Raw genomic sequence first — 23975 nt, 5'->3', positions numbered from 1 at the left:
GCCTCAGTCAGAGATCCTGGACTTTCAGTGCAAAGTGCTGAACAGTTGGGACTGCAGGGGTGTCTGTGACAAAAAGAGGAAGTGAAAAACGTGTAAAGAGAGGAATTCCAGATGTTGTGATGCCAGCCCATATGTTTTTCATTGCAGTTTTTGAGAAAAACTGTCACTTCTGATGAGCAGTAAAAGCTGGTGTTTAATTCATTGCTCCTTTCCTTCCAGTTACTATGGTCAGAATGCTCCAGAAACACCATTCTGTCGAGCTGTCATAGCCACAGAGATTTGATGCACACAGGAAATGTGTGATCCTTCGATAATTTGCGATTACCAAAACACAACCTAGATCACTGCCCCTGATATTCTAAAAACCCACAAAAAAAGCAACAATTAGAGAAGACCATTCTAGTGTATGGATGACAACCCAAACTCAAAGGGAATCCATGGGATGAACAGATAAGCACTTTAATAAGTGGTACCTTTATTTAGTAAGTGCATAAAAAAGTAAAAGAATTACATGATGAAACGACTCTGCTTTTTATCTTCAGTTAGGAAAGGATATTTTATCAGCATACAACTAAAAACTGAGAAACCTGAGTATAAATGTAAAAACATTTCTTCTTATGACAAAAGGAAAAACAAACAGCAAAGCCAAAAGAAAAACAAGCCACATCACATAAAACCTACCTTTCCCGTAATTAGTATTATGTTCATAGTAAAAAACAGAGAAAGAGTGAGCATTTCAATGAAAAGTAAGGAGCCCAAACTGACATGGCACTCCCCACCCTCCACAGATATGAAGTTTTGAAAGTATGAAGACATGCTCAAATTCTGACAAAAATTGAAAACACAAATTAAAAATACACTGCAATGCATTTTTTTCACCTAAAAGAATTAACAAAATTCCAACAGCTTAAAAAGGTCACAGTCTATGAAGTAGGGGGAACATGACCAACCTCATGGTTCTACCTTCAGAGAGGGAGTTTTCTGTGTCTGTGTGCCTTGCACCCATGGATCCAACCACAGGAAACATTTTCCAAATGTGATGAAAATTGAGAATCTGCTGAACCAAGAATCCCTGTCTACAGGTCACAAACTATATAGTGAAGAACTGTTCCCAAAGAAAGGTTCTGCCTTTGCCCAGAACCGGGGAATTTCTCTCTGTCCCTGAGTATCTTGGCTGGTATGAATGTTTGTTCACCTTAAGCCTTTGGACACACAGTCTAAGCATACAATGTGATCTGTGGGGACAGGCCTTGAGTCATGTGATATCAGCTTGAACTCTGAATGTACTGGAGACTAAGGTGTTAATGTGATTGAATCCTAAAAAGACTTTGAAATGGGCCTGGGTAAGATGGCCTTCTTGTTATTATCCCATGGCTGTTACAGGACACTGTTGTTTGGAGAAACAGCCAAAGACAACAGGCTTCCACTGACAGAAAATAATCTGAAGCTCATGCAAAAGGACTCTTGGAACTAGTTATATGTGCTGGTCTCGTCAATTTTAGTGGATCCTTTCATAACAATAAACCATAACTGTGAGCATTTGCTAAGTCCACCGATGGTAGTTTGGCAGAGTGTTATATACAGAATCCATACCCAGCATATTGACCAAGTGCTGACCCTTCCATGCTGGAAGTGGTCCAATGTAAACATAAATTGTGTAAAGTATAGGAGGTGGGTGGGGCTTGGCTTAAGGAAATGGGTCCTTGGGGATGTACCCTTGGGGACTTTAACTTGCCCTGTCCTCTCTCACTGTCTCCCAGATGCCATGGGGTGAGCAGATTTGCTCTACCACACTTTTGTACCATAATGTACCACATCACCTCATGCTCAGAAATGAGGGAACCAGCTGAGCTTGGAGTGAAACCTCTAACCCTAACCCTAACCCTTTATTTTTTCTTAGTCTTTCTGTTGGCTTTCTCATGTATTCTGTCACAGTGACAAATAGATGACTAACACATGTTGCTTCCAAGTCCCTGATCATGCAACCAAACCACTAGCTGCAGCTAGTGATATATAGCAGCACACTAGCCTTATTTCCTTTCAAGCAAAATGTACCACCAGGCACAGTGCCCAAAGCTCTGCCCTCTGCAAAACTTCCGTCTATCACTGTCCACAGGGATGTAAGAGAAAGGGTCTGTATTGCTAAAGCTTATAACTTCAGGTGGTGCCTGCATAATGTGCAGACCCAAATGCACACACCAGGCATCTATAGATCATTTCTCTCAACAGCTGCAGCAGTGCACTGGAACATTTTCAAGGACCAATTACATCAAAGTCCACAAAACAAGTCTCAGCACATTTTTTTAACACTAGAATTATACCAAGTAACCACAATGTAATAAAACTATAAACTATAAGAAAAACTTGGAATGCTATGCAAATACATGGAAATTATACAACTTACTTCAGAATAAACATTAGCTCAAGAAGAAATTTAAATTTCTAGAAACAAATGAAAATGGAGATACAACATACAAAAATCTATGGGGTACAAGAAAAGCAGTACTGAGGGAAGTTTATAGCAATCAATGCCCACAGCAAAAAGTGGAAAGACCTCAACTAAACAACTTATCATTGCATCTCAAGGAAGTAGAAAGAAAAAAATATATAAAAAACAAATGAAACAAAGACTTGTTCTTTGAGAAGATAAACAACATTGTCAATCCCATAGACTAAGGAAAAAAGAAGGATGACACAAATAAGATCAGAGGTAAAAAGGGACCATTACAACTGACAATGCAGAAACACAAAAGATCACCAGAGATTATTAAAAATAATTATACACTAAAAAATATGATGGCCTAGAAGAAACAGACAAAATCCTAGACACGTACATCTTACCAAGACTAAATCAGGAAAAACACAAAACCTAAACAGACCAATAACAAGTAATGAGACTGAATCAGTGAAGTCTCTCATCAAAGAAGAGCTCGGGATCAGATAGCTTCAGCACTGACTTTCAAGAACTAATATCACTTTCCTTACATTTTTCTCAAAATAAAACCAGGAGGAATTCTTCTAAGCATATTCTATAAGACCAGCATACCTGGAGAGAACACCAAAACTAGATGAGGACACAACCACTGTCAGACTCGTTGACAATTTGTAATTTTTGGTACAGCAGAGATGCTTAAGAAAGACACATGTACACATATGTATTTAGTAGAAAATGAATACTGTCTTTACTTTTTTTTATATACAGATTGTTAATTAAAACAAAGGGAAAGAAAAAACATCCTTTTTTCAGCTTAATCCTTATAAGCAAGGATAAACATTTTTAGGAAAACTTTGTTTATGATCATAGTGTTCCATATTTTTTATCAATTAATTTGTGATTAGTTATTTCTAGGCAAACACACACATATATATAAATTTTACACTTGGCAGAACATTTTTTTTTTCCTATCTTAAGACAGCAACAAGGACACAGTTCAAAGAGTTCATACTTTCTCACAGAACTCCTTGTTTTGCTAAGCACAGCAAAACTTAACTGTGTGCATGAGCTCACAAACCATAAAAACTACAAACCAATATCCTTAATAAACAAAATCCTTCACAAAATACTAGCAGCCATAATCCAAAAGCCCATTAAAAGATGACTCACTAGCTGAGGATATAGCTCAGTTGGTAAAGTGCCTGCCTTGAATGCACAAGGCCCTGGGTTCTGCACAAGGCCCTGGGTTCAAACCCCAGCACCACAAAATAAACAAACAAAAGATGACTCACAATTATCAAGTGAGATTACACTCAGGAATTCAGTATGGTCCAATATATGCAAATCAATGAGTGTGATATATAACATCAATAGAATGAAAGACAAACCATATGATCATCAACAGATGTAGACAAGGCATTTAATGTAAAGCAAGATTCTTTCCATGATAAAAGCTGAAAAAATTAGCTGAATGTGGAGACACATTACCTCAAATCCTATTTGCTCAGAAGCCTGGGCAGAAGATTGCCAAGTTCAAGGTCAGTCTGAGAATTTAGGGAGACCCTGTCTCAAAATAAAATTTTTAAAAAGGGCTGGATTGTAGCTCAGTGATAGAAAGCTTTTCCAGAATGTCTGAGATCCTGGGTTTAATCCCTAAAACCAGAAAAACAATAATGATATAAAAACAAAAGGAAGGTATTATTAAGAACTGCTCCCTGAATATTCTCTGTGTATCTTTCTCTCGACTCTCACTGAAACTGTACCCACTAAGTGCATACTCCTAGGCCTCACCACACCTGCTTGCTATTAGCACAGACCAGGAGAGTCCAACCTCGTCTCTAAGCAAACACACCTATTCATGTCTTCATAACAGTGACATTTCCAGTGTAAAAAAGGCTACTACTATATCTGTTTAGACTAATATCTCCTATTTAGGCCTAATTTAGTGCACTACAGGCACTAAGATAAAAATTTAACAAGAAACAAAAACAGTTGGATTTGACAACTGATGACTCCAAGACCAGAGAGGGGCGGGAGGAACCAGGGCAAAGTTCCCTTTGATGTTTCAGGTGTAGCTGATGGAAATACCATATAGAAGGAAAGAATGGAGGATGTGGTTTCACTTAAGATTCATAGAGCCTGAGGGGCCCTCAAGTAAGTGAACCATTGCTTTAAAGGCTGGGGAAGAGGTCCACGCAACGAGAAATATGTAGGAGTCTCAAAACCAGTGTGCAAAATACGAGTCCAGGGGTCCATTTTTAGAATACAGTATTTAGCCTTAAATGTAAACTGGTATAAGAAAGGCAACTTGTAGCCTATCTATCTAAATACCTGGAGCTTCCCAATCTGTATCCAATCATAGCCATTTTAACTTAGCCCTTCTCTTTACCTTCCCCAATTTTAAAATTAACCACAATTGCATAGATCATGACCCCGAGCTCCTCCTGCCAGAGCAAGGGGCAGTACTGCATTAGGGATAAAAACAGGTGGACTGCCCACCAAGTTGTGCTTGCTTCTTGGACTTTGTTCAGTAGCACACACTTCTGCAGAAGTAAAGTTTGCCTTGCCCAGCTACTTCTGAGTATGTGTCTGATTCCTTGATGTACCCTGGTACTTCTAATACCACAGGGCTCAATAAGACAAGAATGGCAGAGTAGATGAATGAGGAACAGGACAAAACACCTCGATAATCTTTGTTAATGAGAAAAAAATAGAATTCAGGGAAAAGAAGAAAAAAGCAAGAGTAAGGTCATGACAGAAGACTTGAATAAGGCAGATACAAGAACAGCTTTGGAGTTGACTACCATTTAAGTTCCTGGTGAACTTTTGAAAAACTGAACTAAGACTAAGGAAGGGTAGGTTAGAGTGCAAATGAGCACTAGACACATTTATCAGAAAAGACAACTTTGGACACTCTGCATTATGATTTACATACACAGACAATGTAGCAACATACTGGCAGTTATTTAAAGCCCTGTACCAGACTCTGTCCTCCACACGTGTATTCCAGGTCTTCCAAAGCTATGTGGGACCACATGGTTTTAGCAACTCCAGAAAACTGTTTTAATTGATTTGTTTCAGCACTAGATTCTCTAACACTAGATTCTCTAATACAGCAGAATGCTGTGACTCTGCAGTCTGGCAGTGAAGCACTGTCCACAACATCTATGCAAGCCTCTGTTTTAGATTACATATGCCAGGAGAACTTAGCGTGTTCTCCTCTTAGTGTCAATTCCAGCCATATAAAATAGGTCTTTTGGCCATGGTATCAGAAAGATCAGAAACCAAGTTGCATGAAGTTCAGATGGCTCTAAGGTTTTATAATCTGGCTCTATCAACCTATCAACTTTTATCTTCTTTGTGATGTTAAATTTATTTGATTCTAATCCCATTTGAATTAAGGAGTAAAAGCTTTTAAAATACACTAAAACAAGCTGAGGAATATAACTTACCACAGTGGTATTCATTTTCTTTGTTCCTGGAGACAGATAGGAGACTATGGAATTACAGTTGGAAGACAAGGTGAATGGAAGGAATCAAGAGAGTTGGTGTGCCTTGTTCCTAGGTTCTGTTGTACAAAGATCTCTACACAGTAGCTGGTGGAAAAGAAAAAAAAAAAAAAGCTAAAAACCAATAACAAGAAAGCTTCCTTTTATGAATGTAGTCCCTTATATGTGAGAATTATTGAAAATATCTTGTTAAAGGAACACTAGCAATTCTTTCATTGGTAGAGATTAAACATATAATTTATCCTTAGGTTAATGAAAATACTTATTTGCCATTGATTTAGTAATAATGTTAACATGAAGAAATAATGTAAAATTTTAAGGATGATTGTTTAATGAAACTAAAGAAACACTATGTAATCACTAAAATTTAAGTTATACAACAAAACTTAGGCAGTGTTAACTGTTTTCCCAATAATACAGATGGATAATGTAGCACTCTGTATTAGTGTTTCTGTTAGAACATCTCTTGATTTTACATATTTAAATTTCATAGAAAGCATGCATCTTACAACCTATTGTCTCTTCCGCAAGACAGCATGGGAATACTGTACATCTGCTATAGTACACTTTTGAGTACCACTCTCTAGGGTGTGTCTCTGTGCATCTTCATCTCCATATTAACCCTAACCCTTCCACAATGACTCTGGGCTTCACCATTTCAGTTGCTCTGGCCAATGGGACAATAATAAATGTGATAAAAATTCTTTTTGAAAAAGAATTTGCCTTCTTAGAATCCTGCCTGACATTTTGTGAAGGTGCCTAGAGCTAAACTGTTGGATACATATGGCCAGCACAAACCAGCAGACGAGAGTAAAGCCATCTTCAAGGAGCCAGTCGTTTAAGGGACAAGATGACTAATGCTTCATTAGGAATCCCAGTCAACACCAGCAAAGGCATTGCCCAGATGCATCCAGCACAAAATGCTGATGCACAGAATCATGAACAAATGACATGCTTCCTTTTTTTTTAAGCCCAGAAAAATTTTGGTGATACATTATGTAACGAACAGATACCTGTGATCTTATAGTATTCAATGTTTTTAACATACTGGTAGAGCAGTGAGAAATAATTTAATGATATGCCAAAAATAATCAAAAGAACTTCACAATCACACATGAGTGATTTCATAAGCACAATAAATATTAACCAGAGAGACCTCAGCAAGACTTAGGCACTGAGGTCATGGGAATCAAACAGAGAAACTGGCAATCATGTCTACATTTTTATATTGTGATCTTATCACTTATGTGTTGCTAGTGTACTGTTTTAAGAAACTAGAAGTAAAAGCAATTGTGCTTAATTTCCCATTTTAAATAATGAAAAAAATAGGCCCCTATTGGCTGTAGCACTCACGAATTTCAAGAACAGATTATAGACATTAAGTTAAAAAAAATCTGTATTATCTCCTTGGGTTCATACAATTCACAGAAAACCACTGGGATTAAAAGGATAAGCATGTTCAAAGCAAAAATCTTCTAAAATAAAATTTGTTTTAAATTGACTGTTGAAACTGATCTCAAAAACAACAGATTTTACTTCATCGTGGCAAAATAGGTAACACTAGTCAAAAAGCCAAGATGCCCGACGCCTACAAAACATAAGACCTGGTACTGTTCACTTACTACCACAAATCCAACTTTCTCTACCTTTCTCATCAGCCAGCAAGATGCTGGCAAACTTCCTGAATTACTAGGAAGAACCACCAGGATATAGGGAACACCATTACGTCTAGAGAACAATGTGGTGAAGATGAGGTTTGGGAACTTAATTCTGTACATAAAGAGGACAGAGTACAGTTAAAGAAGTGTTATGGAGCAATGTAGATAGGATTTGCCAAACAGGACAGGCTGTCCCTCCACCCCAGGCATACCCTCACTGTCCCAAGAATAAGCAATATTTGCTAGGCCCTTCCTAATGGTCACAGCCCACCTTAAATTGCTCTTCTGAAAGTTATCCAGAACTTCCAAATAGCATCCTGTCTCTGATAGCCTCTGGATGAGGTGGTATTGCTCAAATCTTATTCACACTAGGTGGTAGTATCAATAATTATTTGGTCCACATCAAAGCAGGACCTTCTCTTTTCTTAATCTCCTTTGCCTGGGCTGCTAGAGAGAGGATTCAAATTGCAAGGATATTCTTTAGGGTGGAATTTCTATTCATGAAGCCTCCTACCTCATACTACATAAGGACTACTTTGTTCCAAAGAAAAACAGGGCCACCATCCAGTACCCCAATATGCCTTGTAGAACTCCCTGTTCCTGGAAACGAGGTCTTCTATGAACTCCCTAAACTCACACCAGGAGTGCTAGGCAGGCTATGAAATGCGGGATTAGATTCAAAATTTTCTTGCCAGAGACATTAATAATAATCACATGATGGGCTGGGATATAGTTCAGTGATAGAGTGTTTGCCTGGTATATACGAGGCCCTGGGTTTGATCCCTAGTACAAAAACAACAATAAAACTCCCACAAATACTAACTTTGCTTAGGACACTTTACAACTGCTTCTCTGGGAATTCAGTGGCATTCAATAGTAATAAAAATACACTCATCTTACATATGGGTGAACTGAGTGTCAGTCAGGTTATGAGAAGACCCTGCAGTGGTAGAGCTAGAATGTGAACTCACACTGCACACCTTTCAGGCTCAAAACCCCATCATCATCCTCATCTTGGACTCAACCACACTATTCCAGAGCTTCTGAGCCAGACTTTGTATGTCTGGAAGCATGCTCCCAGAACTGTTTTCTGGCAAAGCACTAACTTGAAACATGTGCAGCTGCAACTTCATCATCCCCAGACCTGAAGATCCCACACCAATGTCATCCTTCCTGACAGCTATCTAAAACCCTAGGGTTCCTCGAAGCCCCTGGCTTGTCTTCCAACTTTCACTTATCTTCAGGGACACAGAATTCAATTTGGTCTGCAGAGAATCCTAGGGAGAGCCACACAGTAAAAAATTTCTGTGCAGAAGATGGTAGACTGAACGGAGTTGCACATACACAGAAGGAACCTGGAAGAGTCCTCCTCCCTCCTGGACCTCTCCCAGAGATATCACTGTATTTCCTACAAAACTCTGAGCTCTTCCATTAGGAACAGGAAACCAGGTCCTAATAAACCAAGAAGGGTCAATTATTCATGTAACAGCCAGGTGGAATTATTATTCCTTATTAAATCTGGTTTAACACCCTGGGATGCAATAGTAATAAGGAAATCTGGATGTTGAGACACTTAATGACATTAAAAACCAGCTTTGTTTTAGTACTCATATTAGTATCACTACCACAGAACCCATGTTTACTTTTTACAGATGCATGCCAAAACAGGAAAAAATGTTAGATTTGCTAACAAACAAAAAAATGGCAAATCTCTACCAAACCCACTAATTTGAGTTTTCCTTGGATTATAATACAGTTAGAGAAACTGCTCTTGTGAAAATAATGGAATAAATGGCAGGGTAACATGGCTGTGTTCCACAGTCCACATGCATGTTTAAACTTCCAGTGTCTACATTATTTACCCTAACTATTCCTTCTGTGGCTTCTGCTACAAACTAAGCAAGGACATGTGGTTTCTCAGAGTTCCACTGACAATGAAGTTTCTCCTCAAGCAGGGAAATGCCCAGCTTGAGCAGTCGGAGGTGATGTGTGCATTGAGTGGTATTTAGTGAAAGGGAAATGAGGTTTGTGGGAGGGGTGTGAGAGGCTTGACTCTTGCATAAGAGCTTGGCTGGCTCTTTTCCTATATATGCATTGCATTGTTCACATGCTTCTGTCTCCCTTGATTAAAATGACCCCAACTCTTCCATATATCTAGGGAACCTAGCCTGGATCCTCTCAAAGGCTTCTGTCCTCATACTTTGAAATTCTCGTCTTCCTTCCTCAGAGCTGTGGATCCTGGATCTCTCTCTTAAGCATCTACGGGTATGGTACTGGGGATCTGTTAAACAGGTAAATGGCATTTGGTGAGGGGAGTTGGCAGCACCTCTGGGATATGGGATGTTGTTCCTTCACTTAGTGGGCCTGGTTCTTCTATTGACAGAATTGGAGATGGCAATACACTTATGTGTGCAGACCTCACCCTGAGCCAGTTTGTAATAACAGAAAGGATAACAATACAACCCCTCTCATCCCTCTACAAGAAGTCCTCAGAGGCAAGACATGGTAGCTCAGGGAGGATACCAGGTGTTCTCAGCACAAGCCACAGGTTCTATTATTCAAGGTTCAAGTTCTCACATCTTTTAAAAAAATTATTCCTAAGTATTTTCTTTTTGATATCATTATAACTGGAATTATTTCCCAAACTAAGTTTTTGGGTTGTTCTTTATTTGTGTACAGAAACAACTGATATCATACATTGATTATGTGTCTTGTTACTTTGTTAAACTTGTTACCTGCACATATGTGATCCTAGTACTCTTCTTCCAGTCTATATATCTTAGAATTATTTTCCTCTTGTCCTGGCTACTACTCCAGTACAATTAAGAACAGATATGTGAGAGCATGTGTTTATCTTTTGTAATCTTAGAAAACAAATATAAAGGGGGCTGGGGTTGTGGCTCAGTGGCAAAGTGCTTGCCTAGCAGGTGTGAGGCACTGAGTTTGATTCTCAGCACCACGTAAAAATAAAGTTACGTCCATCTACAACTTAAAAAAAAAAAAACTTGCTGGATCTTTGGCTTGAATTCTAATTAATTTCTTTTTTTTTTTTAAAGAGAGAGAGAAAATTTTTAATATTTATTTTTTAATTTTCAGTGGACACAACATCTTTGTTTTTGTATGTGGTGCTGAGGATCGAACCCGGGATGCACGCATGCCAGGCGAGCATGCTACCACTTGAGCCAAATCCCCAGCCCCTAATTCTAATTAATTTCAATTTAAAAAAAATATAAAGATTTCACCATAAAGTGTAATACTGATTATGGAATTTTATGAGGTCATTTTCAGCTTGAGTAGTTACCTTTTCTTCCTACATTGTTGAATCATCATGATAGGTTTTGAATTTTGTCATCCTGTTGTCTCCCTCTACTGAGGTGATATGTTAAAAATTGTACTGATAGATTATTATATTAAATGATTTTTGGATACTAATCCATCGTATATTCCAGGGATAAACAAACTAGGTGACAGTATATATTTATCATCATATGTTGATGGGTTCTGTTCACTTATGTTTTTTAAGTATTTTCATCTCTCTACATTTTTTCTCCTTCTCTTCCAATTCCCCCTCCCTTTCATTCTACGGATTGTACCTAGAGGAGCTCTACCACAGAGCTACATTCTCAGCTCTCCTTATACACACTTCTACCTCAGGTCTCTTTGGAGGAAAAATGAAACTAAGACACCAAGAGAACTAAGCAAATCACAACATCCCTTACTTTAACCAATTCCAAGATACTGGTGGGAACCTCAGCCCGACACTAGCCCCTATAAGCCAGAAAAAGGGAGGACAGGACTCCAAGGCTGACACATTCACCTGACACATGAGATGACAGAACAACCAGGCAGCAAACTGTGCAACTATCAAGAGAAGACAGGAGCTATAAAGATCACCCCATCCCCAAAACGAATTCCAAGAGTAAGTATGAAATTTCTGATAGTAATAGCCTTCCCCATATGTAAACCAGAATTGTTTAACTGAAGATAATAATGCATGCCTATTAGCTTTAGAAGAAAAGATCTGTTTAGGCAACAGTTATCAGAAGTACTTTAAAACAAAGAGAATATCTCCACATGCAGCCACAAAGTACACCAGGTACCTTACATTCCAAGGTTGCTGCTAAGGAGGAAAGAATCACAGTACGTGACTTCTACAATCAGACTGAATTGGTCACCTTGTCAAGCTGTTGCTGACAGAATAGCTTTCCAGATTTGCAGTTTTGACCACTACCACTTGATATTGGCTACATTGGCATGATGCAAATGGTCACACAGATTTAAGATGCAAGGAAGCTGGGTTTCCTTCTGCTGTTGAGAGAAACCATCACAAACACAACGGTTAAAGTAACAGAAACTTACGCTCTGGTTGGGGTGGCTGATGTGCATCTGGATGAGTGATGCTGCACTAAATCAGTGTTAACACGACTGTACTCTTTCCAGAGGCTGTAGAAGAGATTGGTCTAGCTTATGGTGACCTGTGTTTGCTTTCTCTAAGTTTTGAGGGAGCCCTCAAGTGTGAAGACAGGCGAACTTTTTCAACCCCACATACATGGCAGAGCCTCCAGGGAACGTGTCCTCATCCAGTGCTTGCCAGAACTAGGAAAAGGTAGCTCCATGCACAGGAGAATGATGGAAGGGAGGGGACCTTGGGACTGCAGAATAGAGTAGGTGGTGGAAGACCCAAAAGAGTGAGACATGGGGAGAAGACAGCCACGTACACTGCTTCTGATATCCTGCACAGGGAAAATTTAAGAGATCCCAAACCAGATGAGCTCATTGGACACAGGCAAACCCAGACAAGAGAGCAGAGGACGGAACCATATCGGGACTGAGGGCCATACTTGTGTTTCTTACCAGACCCTGGAGCCTTTCCCTGCTCCACTAAGCCTGAGATCATCCCAGTTGTTACCCCTGTTATCCTTTGCATAACCATGTTCTTCCCCATAAAACCCATGTGGAACACCATATCTACTTCAAACCCCAGGGTATATACATGTCAGTTAACTCTGTGCGTATATTATTCCCTCCTAAACCTTCTCTCAAAAACTCTGTACTGTGAGTTTTTGTGTTCATCTCTGTGAAACAAACACTTTCGTCATGTCACATCAGCATGTCTCCATGCTCTCTTCCATGTGCTCTGCAAAGCTAAGGCAATTGTAAGACCTACTCAATTTGATCCATTAAAAAATAATGCCCTCTTAGTGGCTTCAGAAGACTGACTCCTCAGGTACAGCAACTTGATATATGGTGCTTCCCTGAGTGACAGAGGAACCTATGCTGGTAGTGGTGTTGATAGGGAACAGACAAACATGAGCAGTGGGAACAGGAAGTTAAGGGCTTAATTCTATAAACTGGGTCCACTGTGCTGATGCCCACATGCTTTCTTTCCTCTGAAGCAATTTACTATAGCCCTGCCTGGCTCAAGTTGAGAGTATTATTACCTTCCTCAGCAAACTACCTTTTATATGCAGGCCCCCAAATGCTGAAAAAAACAAAAGTTAGCTTGAAGGGGGAGGCTTTTGTGACCTACACACAGATCAGATCCCAGAACTCAGGAAGCTAAGAATAATTGCCCTTAACCATAAAATCTGTAAGAACAGGTTCCGATCAGAACCGGTCTACATAGGACAAAGTGACCCAGAATTGTCATGGCAGTGTGGACTTGAAACTCTGCTGTCATCTTGCTTAGTCAAAAGTCAAGAGGTAAACCTGGGTGGGTAGGATTCTCTGGAAACTTCCTGGAACCCCCAATAAAACTGGAGGGAAGGAGAGGCACTCTGTCCCTTTCCTTTCTGAGAGGACCCAACTTTCTCCCTTGAGTGTGTGTCCTTTACTTTTTCCCACCCTTATTAAACTTATACCTGTTACTCTGAGTGACATGTCTGAAATCCTTCTTGACTTGACCACAAGAATCAGGTTTTGAAAGGGGGTGCTTGGTGCTTCCTAAGTATTGCAGAAGGCCCCAGCCTATAACATGAATCATGATCCAGCTTGGATACTGGTACTTTCCTGCTTCCCTTGGAGTGATTCATTGGACATGGCTAGTCCTCTGGTCCTGCCAAACTCTCAGGGAGCTTGGAGATGTGGAGACTGGGTGAAATGATAACATTTTCAATACTTAGCATGAATGTCGTACCCATACCGGGAAACCTCTGCATTCTCAAAGCAATCCAATAGTCCCTTCTCTCAGCCTGTAAACAGGTGATAAAATAATCCTCTGTGAAAGATAAAGCCAGATGTCATTAAACTGGCAAAGAATGGTTTTAATCTGTAATATACTGTTGCATTAGGAAAAAGAGCCTTGTAAATTCAACTTCAATTTGTACAGAGGTGATTTTATAAGAAAGCATAAGTGCCCCCTTCAACCTTTTAAAAACAGGTGGAGAAACTCTAACCTCTGCTTGATCATCATTTCCTTCTTACCTGCTTAGTGCCTTCTTAATATTTGCCCCAAGGTGATCATTAACTCTACCTGAAATCACCATCCTGGGGGCCACATAATGACAAGCAGAAAAACTGAATGTGGAAGTAAAGGAGATGGGAGACAGTCTGACAACCCAAAAGTGAGGAGGAAGAACCAGAATCTGGGCTCTGAATAGACTGAAGAATTCAGATCCCAGCCTGCAATTCCTGTAGTTCCAATGCTGCATGTGAACCACACATGAGGTCAAAGCAGGGGCTAGGAAGGTTTAGGGGAAGGAAAGGAGAGGCACAGTCAGAGTTGAGGGGAAGGCGATGAAATAGGAAGTTCTGGAATAAAGAGAACAAAAAGCTGCTATAGTTGGAGCCAGCACTTTTGGCTGGACATCTGAATTGGCCTTAGTTGCCTCTGTAGTTTTAGGTACCCTAGTCTCCTCTTTGTTCAACCCATCTTCAACTTTTAATTCATAGTAACTCCACCCCCACCAATTCTGTCGGAATAATATGGGCAGATACACTGATGCTGAGATCTTTATTCTAGGCCTGGGGCTGTGAAGCAGTGGGCTACTGCAGCACAGGACATACAAGAAGATATCGAATACACACACACAGGCATGGGAAGAAATGAGACTCATTAAGACTGGCCCTTTCCTTCTTGTAGGCAGATGTGTGTATTGTAAACAAGGGACAACACAATGAAGGCAGTTCATAAGGAAAATGAGTTAGTAGCAATTTGAGGCTCAAGGCATTTTTGGAAGGCAGCCTATGGTAAGAAATACATTTTATATCATCCTAGTACACACCTATACATCCTTGAAAATTTCAAAGACATTCAAACAAAATAAAGCTTATCTTTCAACGTGTGAAGTTTTCTGATATATTATTTTGCATTGTGCTCTATTTCAATTATAAGTAATCATCAGCTCCCCAGAGTCAACTCTACCTGCAATTTTAGAAATGCTGAGTTAGGACTGGGGTTGTGGCTCAGCGGTAGAGCGCTCGCTTTGCACATGCGAGATCCTGGGTTCGATCCTCAGTACCACATAAAAATAAATAAGCGAAATAAAAGTGTTTAAAACATATGCTGAGTTAGAACAATGCATCCAATGGTCAGGTACTGCCTGTCCACCTTCCCCTGCCTCAGTTCCAGATGGTGAACTCACTAAGCCAGCCCATCTTCTTCTATGTGTTGGGATGGGCAATGTTACATTTTCCTCTAAGACTTTCCGACTTTGGTACCACATACTTTGATTTTCAAACAGATCCCCTTTATCTAGTGGCAGAGTTTAATCTTGCCGGCCTAAGAGTCACTCTCCTACTTTACAACATATCTGCACTTAATCCATTTGAGAATTTTATCCGGAAGTCAATTTTATTTCAGAGGTCCTGGAAGGGTAGCTCTCTGTTATACCTCAATATTTCTCAGCACTGCCAATCAAAATAATAATAATAATAATAATAGTTCCTATATCATAATACAAAAATTCCACAGATTTAAAAGCAAAATGTAGCCTGGTGGCCTACCCTGTAATTCCAGCAACTAGAGGAAGCTGAGCCAGGAGGATCATTAAGTTCCAGGCCTGCACCAGTAACACAGCAAGGCTCACAAGCAACTTGACCAGATTCAAAAACAAAAACAAGGGCATGTTTTAAATTAAAAAAAAAAAAAGAAATAAAAAAAGCAAAAGCACAGGCAAATTTTACAAAACGAGAGTAAAGAAAACCCAAATTCATTAAACAAAAATTTAAAGATATTCAACATATCAGAGGTAGTATCTTCAAGTTCTGTAGAAAAGCAAGATCTCTCAGGGGGAAAGAAGGGACCATAGAGGTCCCATAGGTCCTCTAACACAGGAACCCACACACAAAGTGAAGATTCTCCCTCATCCTGTCCTCCCCACAGTGTATTGAGGGAGATACACGGGGCTGCAAGCTCACATCCGCCTGGGAGGGCTCCAGCAGGGCTGAAGTCTCCACGCAGAGACCGGACCAGAGACCGCGGTTCAAGCTGCTGCCCAGCTCACCCCACAGCCTGAGAGGACAACTCCCAGCTGCACAGAGGGCTCCAGCGGGGCCGAAGTCGCCACGCAGAGAGGGACCGGAGCCCTGGGTTGCGGCTGCCGCCCAGCCCACCCATGGCCGCGGGTAACAATGTCCGGCCGTCCCGGAGGACTCGGCCTGCAGAAGGCGGGTCCCGCCACAGCCAGCGGCGCGATTCCCGACGGGTGCCGCTGGTCTCAGAACTCCGCCGCACACTCACCATATCCGGCTTCCGGGGAGGCTCACGCACTTGGGGTGGATGACAGGGCGACTGGGGACGGGCAGAGCCTCTGAGGCCTGCCACGCGGAAGAACGGATTCCAATATGGCGGAATCCGGGAACCAAGATCCGGGAGGTTAGGAAATCCTGCCTTCTCCTTTCTAGAAATGTGCTTGATTGGACAGTCCTCATGCACGTGTCCCTGATTGGATAGAGCTTGAGACCCCGGCTTCTTTTGAGAGTGAATGGATAACCTTCAGCAGAATGAGGCCAAAATAACATTCTTTGCTGGATCTTTCCATTCCCCCTACTATGCAGGTACATTTGCATTTTTAACCTTGTATATAAGATCATATTCATTTATCAATTGTATGTGTATGTATATGTTAATCACAAATGGACAGAGTACAATGAAAATAATTTTTAAATTTCCTGTAACTTTGGTGTCTATTCTTGTGAGGAGGAACTTGAAGGAAACACAGTCACTTAAGAAAACTATGTGCAATACAAATAATTTAAAATTTTATTGGATTTTTATATTAAAAATTAAGAAGATTGCCAGGTGTGGTGGCGCATGCCTGTAATCCCAGCCGCCCAGGAGGCTGACGCAGGAGGATTGCGAGTTCAAAGCCAGCCTCAGCAATGGTGAGGCAGTAAGCAACTCATTGACAGCTTGTTTCTAAATCAAATACAAAATAGGGTAGAGGATGTGGCTCAGTGGTTGAGTGCAGCTGAGTTCAATCCCTAGTACCACAAAAGGATGAAATTGTCATATTTTAATCCAAAATATTATCATTGTTATTAACATAAAATTATTGTGACATCTATACACTAAGTCTTGCTAGTAAGTCTTCAAATCTCACATTGTTGTAAGGCTCCAGCACTGTCCAGCCGAGCAGCTGCATTCCAACTTTTTGAGCTATAACTCCCTGACCTCAGGGAGGTGAAGGGCTTGACCTCCATTTCATACCACATGTGAGGGAACAGAAAATCTATAAGGCACCTACTGTTTGCCAGACAAATTGTAATCAACATGTCACTGAATATTAGCATCCTGCCTATCACTATTAGTTTATCCATCACTAGATGATAGGTCATCCCAAAATATATTAGCTTATAACCAGTGGTCAGCAATTTATACTGAGCTCATCTGGGCTCCTCCTCCTGTATGTGGTTAGCTGGCTAGATGGCTCAGCTTCAAAGTGTGATCTGGCTGTCATCTGGGATACCTATTCTCCTCCCCTTGATATCTCATCCTCTACTAGGCCAATGTGGGCTCGTTCTCATGGATAGCAGGGTTCTAAAAGAAAAAGAGAAAGCATTCAAGACCTTTTGAGCCCTGGTACCATACTGATACACTTTTGTCATCACAGCTTTGTATGAGTTGTAGCAAATAAGGCCATCCCAGATATAAGGTTTGGTAAACAGACTCTGTCTCTTGATGGAAGCAGCAGTAAAAGCACATTGCCAAGGTAATTTCCTGTTTCCATAATTTAAAGTTTAATCTTTTGGTAGATACTGTTGAGTTATACAGGCATACATGTAGAACTGCATGCGTGTGATTTGGCTTAAGCTCACACAGTACCCCATGCTACAGAAGAAACACACATTGGTAGCCTGACAATTAAGTCCAAGGCTGAACTGCAAAATAAGTTTGCTTTAATCTATTTAAATTCTGGAGGTCAAGGCTTTGGGAAGATCTAAAACATGAGATTCCTCCTCTTCCCTTGTTTGCTCTCCCATCTCTGCAAGAGGGATGGGCCTTGGCCCAGCAGAAAATGGGTAGAATGATATACCTTTGGAGGTTTCCTGGTGGAGTTCCCTGCCATCTGTCAAGGCATTGTCTCTCCCTGTTCTTGACCCTGAGGAGAAATATTGGTAGGTAAAAGTGTTTCATCACCTGTGTTGTGAAATGGAGCTTCAAGTCCTGCACTTCCCTGAGTTCAGGGGAGGAGTCAGCTTTCAAAGCTAAAATGTGACTGCTCTGATCTGACATGTGCAGGAGGCTTAAAATAGAGTGAGCTTTGAAGATTTATAGCAAAAGTATATTTAATTCACAATAATTACATATTGATACATACTATAATGATAATATTTTAGATGTATTGTTATTACAATCAACTTTATCTTTTCTTTTAGTATTTTAATGCGAATACTGGTGCCTCCCATTTTATTTGTGTTGGATATTGCTGCCTTAGGGTATTGCTTCCCAGTTCAAAGTTCATGCTACTGCCTCACAAGACCAAAGATCAGAAAAGCTATGGAAACTTTAAAAATAATATTCACCACATTCTTTCCATTTGTGAATAATATGTACATTCACATAATTAAAAAGTTGATATGACCTTGTTGGGCCCGTAAGTTGGAAAGCAGCCTATGTTAGGAACTCTTAGGGTTCAGCACTCTGAACCCAGATGTTGCAGTTGGCACACTAACCATGCTCAGCCTTATCACCATGGTAACCTGGCTTCCCTTGTGTACTCAGCCTGTTCCTTTCCTGCTGTTTTTCTGCCATTGACCTTTTAATCCATGGGTCGCCACTCCTAAGCATGTTGCTAGCTCATTGGGTTATGTGACCCTCAGATCAATCTGCCCAGTAACAGGATATACATACCTTATATATAATCAGAGAGATGATAAATTATTGTACAATGGTACATTAAGAATTGTAATGCAAAATAAATAAATAAATAAATAAATAAATAAATAAATAAATAAATAAAATCATTAAAAAAACCTTGCCTATGCAGTAATAAAGTAGATCGAGTTCTTTTTTTTAATCAAATGGGGTATAATTTCTCATTTTTCTGAGTGTACAGGTTGTAGAATCACATTAGTCATAGAGTCACATATATACACACAGCAATACTAGTGTCTATTTTATTCTGCTGCCCTTCCTATCCGCTCTTCCCCTCCCCTCTCCTCCCATCACTTCTCTCTACCCAATCCAATGTGACACACTTTTTTTCCCCTCACATCATCATACATGTATTCTGTATAACGATGAGGGGTCTCCTTCCATTTTCCATGCAATTCCCCTTCTCCTTCTCTTTTCCTCCCACCTCTCTTCCCTATTTAGTAGTAATCTTCTCATGCTCTTCCTCCCTATCCCATTTTGAGTCCTCCCCCTTATATCAGAGAAGACATTCAGCATTTGTTTTTTTAGGGATTAGCTAATTTCACTTAGCATAATCTGCTCTAATGCCATCCATTTCCCTGCAGATGCCATGATCTTGTTATTTTTTAGTGCTGAGTAATATTCCATTGTGTATAAATGCCACATTTTTTTATCCATTAACCCACTGAAGGACATCTAGGTTGGCTCCACAGTTTAGCTATTGTGAATTGTGCTGCTATAAACATTGATATGGCTGTGTCCATGTAGTATGTTGTTTTTAGGTCCTTTGGGTATAGTCTGAGAAAAGGACTAGCTGGGTCAAATGGTGGTTCCATTCCCAGTTTTCCAAGAAATCTCCATACTGCTTTCCATATTGGCTGCACTAATTTTCAGTCCCACCAGCAGTGTATGAGTGTACCTTTTTTCCCACATCCTTGCCAACACTTGTTGTTGTTGTCTTCATAATGGCTGCCATTCTTACTGGGGTGAGATGGTATCTTAGAGTAGTTTTTATTTGCATTTCTCTGATTGCTAGAGATGATGAGCATTTTTTCATATATTTGTTGATTGATTGTATATCCTTTCCTGAGAAGTGTCTGTTCAGGTCCTTAGCCCATTTATTGATTGGATTATTTGTTTTTTTGGTGCTTATCTTGTTGAGCTCTTTATATACCCTAGATGTGTGAGGGGTAAAAATATGTTCCCAGGATGTAGGCTCTCTATTCACCTCACAGATTATTTCTTTTGCTGAGAAGAAACTTTTTAGTTTGAATCCATCCCATTTGTTGATTCTTGGTTTTAATTCTTGTGCTATAGGAGTCTTATTAAGGAAGTTGGGGCCTAAATCCACATGATGAAGATTAGGGTCTACTTTTTCTTCTATTAGATGCAGAGTCTCTGGTCTAATTCCTAGGTCCTTGATCTATCTATTTTGAGTTAACTTTTGTGCATGGTGAGAGAAAGGGATTCAATTTCATTTTGTTGCATATGGATTTCCAGTTTTCCCAGCACCATTTGTTGAAGATGCTATCCTTTCTCCAGTGCATGCTTTTGGCACCTTTATCTAATATAAGATAGTTTTAATTTTGTGGGTTAGTCTCTGTGTCCTCTATTCTATTCCATTGGTCTACCAACCTGTTTTGGTGCCAGTACCATGCTGTTTTTTGTTACTATTGCTTTGCAGTATAGTTTAAGGTTTGATATAGCGATACCACCTGTTTCACTCTTCCTGCTTAGAATTGCTTTAGTTATTCTGGGTCTCTTATTCTTCCAGATGAATTTCATGATTGCTTTTTCTATTTCTATGAGGAATGCCATTGGGATTTTGATCAGAATTGCATTAAATCTGTATAGTGCTTTTGGTAGTATGGTCATTTTAATAATATTAACTCTGCCTATCCATGAGCAAAGTAGATCTTTCCATCTTCTAAGGACTTCTTCTATTTCTGTCTTTAGGGTTCTGTAGTTTTCATTGTATAGATCTTTTACCTCTTTTTTTAAAGTTGATTCCCAAGTATTTTATTTTATTTTTGAGCATATTGTAAATGGGGTAGTTTTCCTCAATTCCTTTTCAGAGGATTTGTCACTGATATACAGAAATGCCTTTGATTTATGGGTGTTGATTTTATATCCTGCCACTTTGCTGAACTCATTTACTAGTTCTAGAAGTTTCCTGGTGGAGTCTTTTGGGTCTTCTAGGTAAATCATACCATCAGCAAATAGTGCTAATTTAAGTTCTTCTTTTCCTAAAGTTATTCCTTTAATTTCTTTCATCTAATTGCTCTGGCCAGTGTCTCAAGAGCTATGTTGAATAGAAGTGACTAGAGAGGGCATCCCTGTCTTGTTACAGATTTTAGAGGGAATGCCTTCAGTTCTTCTCCGTTTAGAATGATGTTGGCCTGAGGCTTAGCGTACATAGCCTTTACAATGTTGAGGTAAGTTCCTGTTATCTCTATTTTTTTCTAGTGTTTTAAACATAAAGGGGTACTGTATTTTGTCAAATGCTTTTTCTGTGTCTATCAAGATGATCATATGGTTCTTATCTTTAAGTCTATTGATGTGATGAATTACATTTATTGATTTCTGTATGTTGAACCACCCTTGCATTCCTGGGATGAATCCCACTTGATCATGGTGCACGATCTTTTTGATATATTTTTGTATTAGACTTACCAGAATTTTATTGAGGATTTTCGCATCTATGTTCATTAGAGATATTTGTCTGAAATTTTCTTTCTTTGAGATGTCTTTGTCTGGTTTTGGAATCAGGGTGATATTGGCCTTGTAGAATGAATTTGGAAGTATTCCCTCTTGTTCTATTTCCTGAAATAGATTGTAGAGTATTGGTATTAGTTCTTCTTTAAAGGTCTTGTAAAACTCAGCTGTATATCATTTTGGGCTTTTCTTGGTTGGTAATATTTTGATGGCTTCATCTATTTCCTCACTTGATATTGGTCTGTTTATGTTGTATATATCTTCCTGACTCAGTCTGGGCAGATCATATGACTTAATGAATTTATTGATGCCTTCACTATCTTCTATTTTATTAGAGTATAACATTTCAAAATAATTTCTAATTATCTTATGTATTTCTGTAGTGCCTGTTGTGATATTGCCTTTTTCGTCCAGTATGCTAGTAATTTGTGTTCTCTCTCTTCTTCTCTTCATTAGCATGGCTAAGGGTCTGTCAATCTTATTTATTTTTTCAAAGAACCAACTTTTAGTTTTGTCAATTTTTTCAGTTGTTTCTTTTGTTTCGATTTCATTGATTTTAGCTCTGATTTTAATTATTTCTTGCCTTCAATCTATGATTATTTTGTAAGGTACATAGGGACAGAATTTGATTTTTCTTCATTTATATCCATTTGATTTAGCAACATTGGTTCAAAGTTTGATAACAATGTGAAAAAGCAAAAAACTAAAAATTTAATATAACATACATACATCATCTACTATATCAGAAGATGTATCATACACCTCTTTCTATCTTCACAACATCATGTAGTATAAGTCCTTATTTTTAATTGAGAAATGAAGAAAATGATATTCCAAGAGCTGAGCATGCTGCTCAGAAATAACATCTACTAATCAAAAGAGCCACAAATGCAGTGGAGGAAACCAAGCCAGACATTTTCCTGGAGATTACGACTGAATCATCAGAGTCACCTTTTACTGAGCAAATACTTTATAAGACCTGAGGTAGAAATGTGTGTAAGGAGAGTATTTTTGAAAGTAAACTCAAAGAGTAGGTGCAAGGAAGTAGGAAAAGTGAGACAGGAAGGGAGGAAAAGGCAGTGAAAGGTGTGCTGCTGAGTTGGGGACCACTGTGAGAAATCTGGGTTCTGGGTAGTCCCTGAGGGTCCAGGTTGCAGGCATCTCAGTGATCCCCTGAGCCATGGGAAGCTGACACCTCTGCCTCTCATGTGGCAGTTTACATCAGCCACATTGACCTCCCTGTGAATGAGCCAAGTGAACTCTCTTGGACTTGGGAAATAATTGTGGCAAAAGAATCGAGAGTCAAGGCTTAAATTGATTGGGGCTGTGTCCCTGTGTATGGGGTCTGTCCTCCAAATCAGCAGCTGGGCTGAGGGGCAGAGCCAGGGCCATCAGAGGACCTGTGCACTTTAAAAGTGGCATTCAAACCCCACTGCAAGTCTCGCTTTCCTCTTAACTCCTCAAGGCTGGCAGCACCCTCTCAAGTAGAGCAGCAACTGGAACGATTAGTAGAAGAATCACGGTCCTGCTGCTGTAGCTGGTGCTGAGGCTGTACCCGATGTGACTTCTTCATACAGTTCTTCAGTTTTAAGTTGGCACAACTGAACACTCACACTTAGGGCTACGTGGCACACAGGGAAGGGACACTTGTAGGAGAAAGCACACATCTGCATGTGCTGCAGCACACCTTTTAGCATTTTCTACTAACCACATGGTATATTAACTAGCAGTTGCAGAATTTTATGATATTTAACAGTTTTGTGAATTATTTTCAGACAGTTTCAGCATTTACCTGTGAACATGAGAATGACAATTGGGGAATTTAAAGCAAAGCAAAAGTTTCAGCCACCCAGATCATCACAGCATGTGCAAAGCCCACTAAGCTCACAGGTAGTAACAGGACTATTCAGAGGATACCATCACTTGGTTCAGTTTAACTTTGTTTACGAGTTGATGCATCACTGCCCAGGGTCCATTACAAACATAGTTCCCAGGTCAGTCAGCTTGTTCAATTCTAGGACTTCCAGCATGCCCTGTGAAGAGCTCTGTGGAACTACCCCCAACCCCCAGCAAAATCACAGGAAATTGCTAAACAGAGCAACAGCAGCAACAGCCAGTCATGTTCATTCATTGGGAATGGTTCCAGGATGTATGAAGATGTAAAAGGCAGTGTAACGCTCAGTTTCTTCTTTTTACTCTTAACTGAGCTAGAAAGCAATAGTATGAAATTACAAATAAAACATACTCTTCTTCCTATACCATATGGAAATGTAACATATTTGCTAATTAGAATACAAGGAAGTTGGGTGGCAGTGAGGCTGTAATGGGTTAATGTGACTCCAGGTGATAAATCAGGAAAAAAA

At 39.8% G+C, this 23975-nt stretch overlaps 1 protein-coding gene across 6 annotated transcripts in view; it reads right to left on the bottom strand.

Annotated features, from left to right (window-relative positions):
• The window catches only part of LOC144373325 (uncharacterized), a 38070-nt gene extending 21644 nt beyond the window's left edge, over positions 1–16426 (bottom strand). The window contains exons 1-2 of one of the 6 annotated variants that reach the window (XM_078036410.1): positions 16282–16424; positions 5887–6030 (exon numbers count right to left, since the gene is read on the bottom strand). In XM_078036410.1, the coding sequence (XP_077892536.1) occupies positions 5887–5901 (15 nt within the window). In that variant the 5' untranslated portion in view covers positions 5902–6030; positions 16282–16424. Of the gene's footprint in view, positions 1–5886; positions 6031–14964; positions 14986–15545; positions 15635–15959; positions 16101–16281 lie in introns of those variants that run through there. The other 5 variants (XM_078036411.1, XM_078036412.1, XM_078036413.1 and 2 more) reach the window with 5 other exon arrangements.
• Positions 16427–23975: the final 7549 nt, after the last annotated feature.

This window comes from Ictidomys tridecemlineatus, unplaced genomic scaffold (genome assembly GCF_052094955.1).
Source record: "Ictidomys tridecemlineatus isolate mIctTri1 unplaced genomic scaffold, mIctTri1.hap1 Scaffold_354, whole genome shotgun sequence".
NCBI classification, from domain to species: Eukaryota; Metazoa; Chordata; class Mammalia; order Rodentia; family Sciuridae; genus Ictidomys; species Ictidomys tridecemlineatus.
Note: the sequence above shows the minus strand (reverse complement) of the source record. Positions and strands in the feature narration are given on the sequence as shown.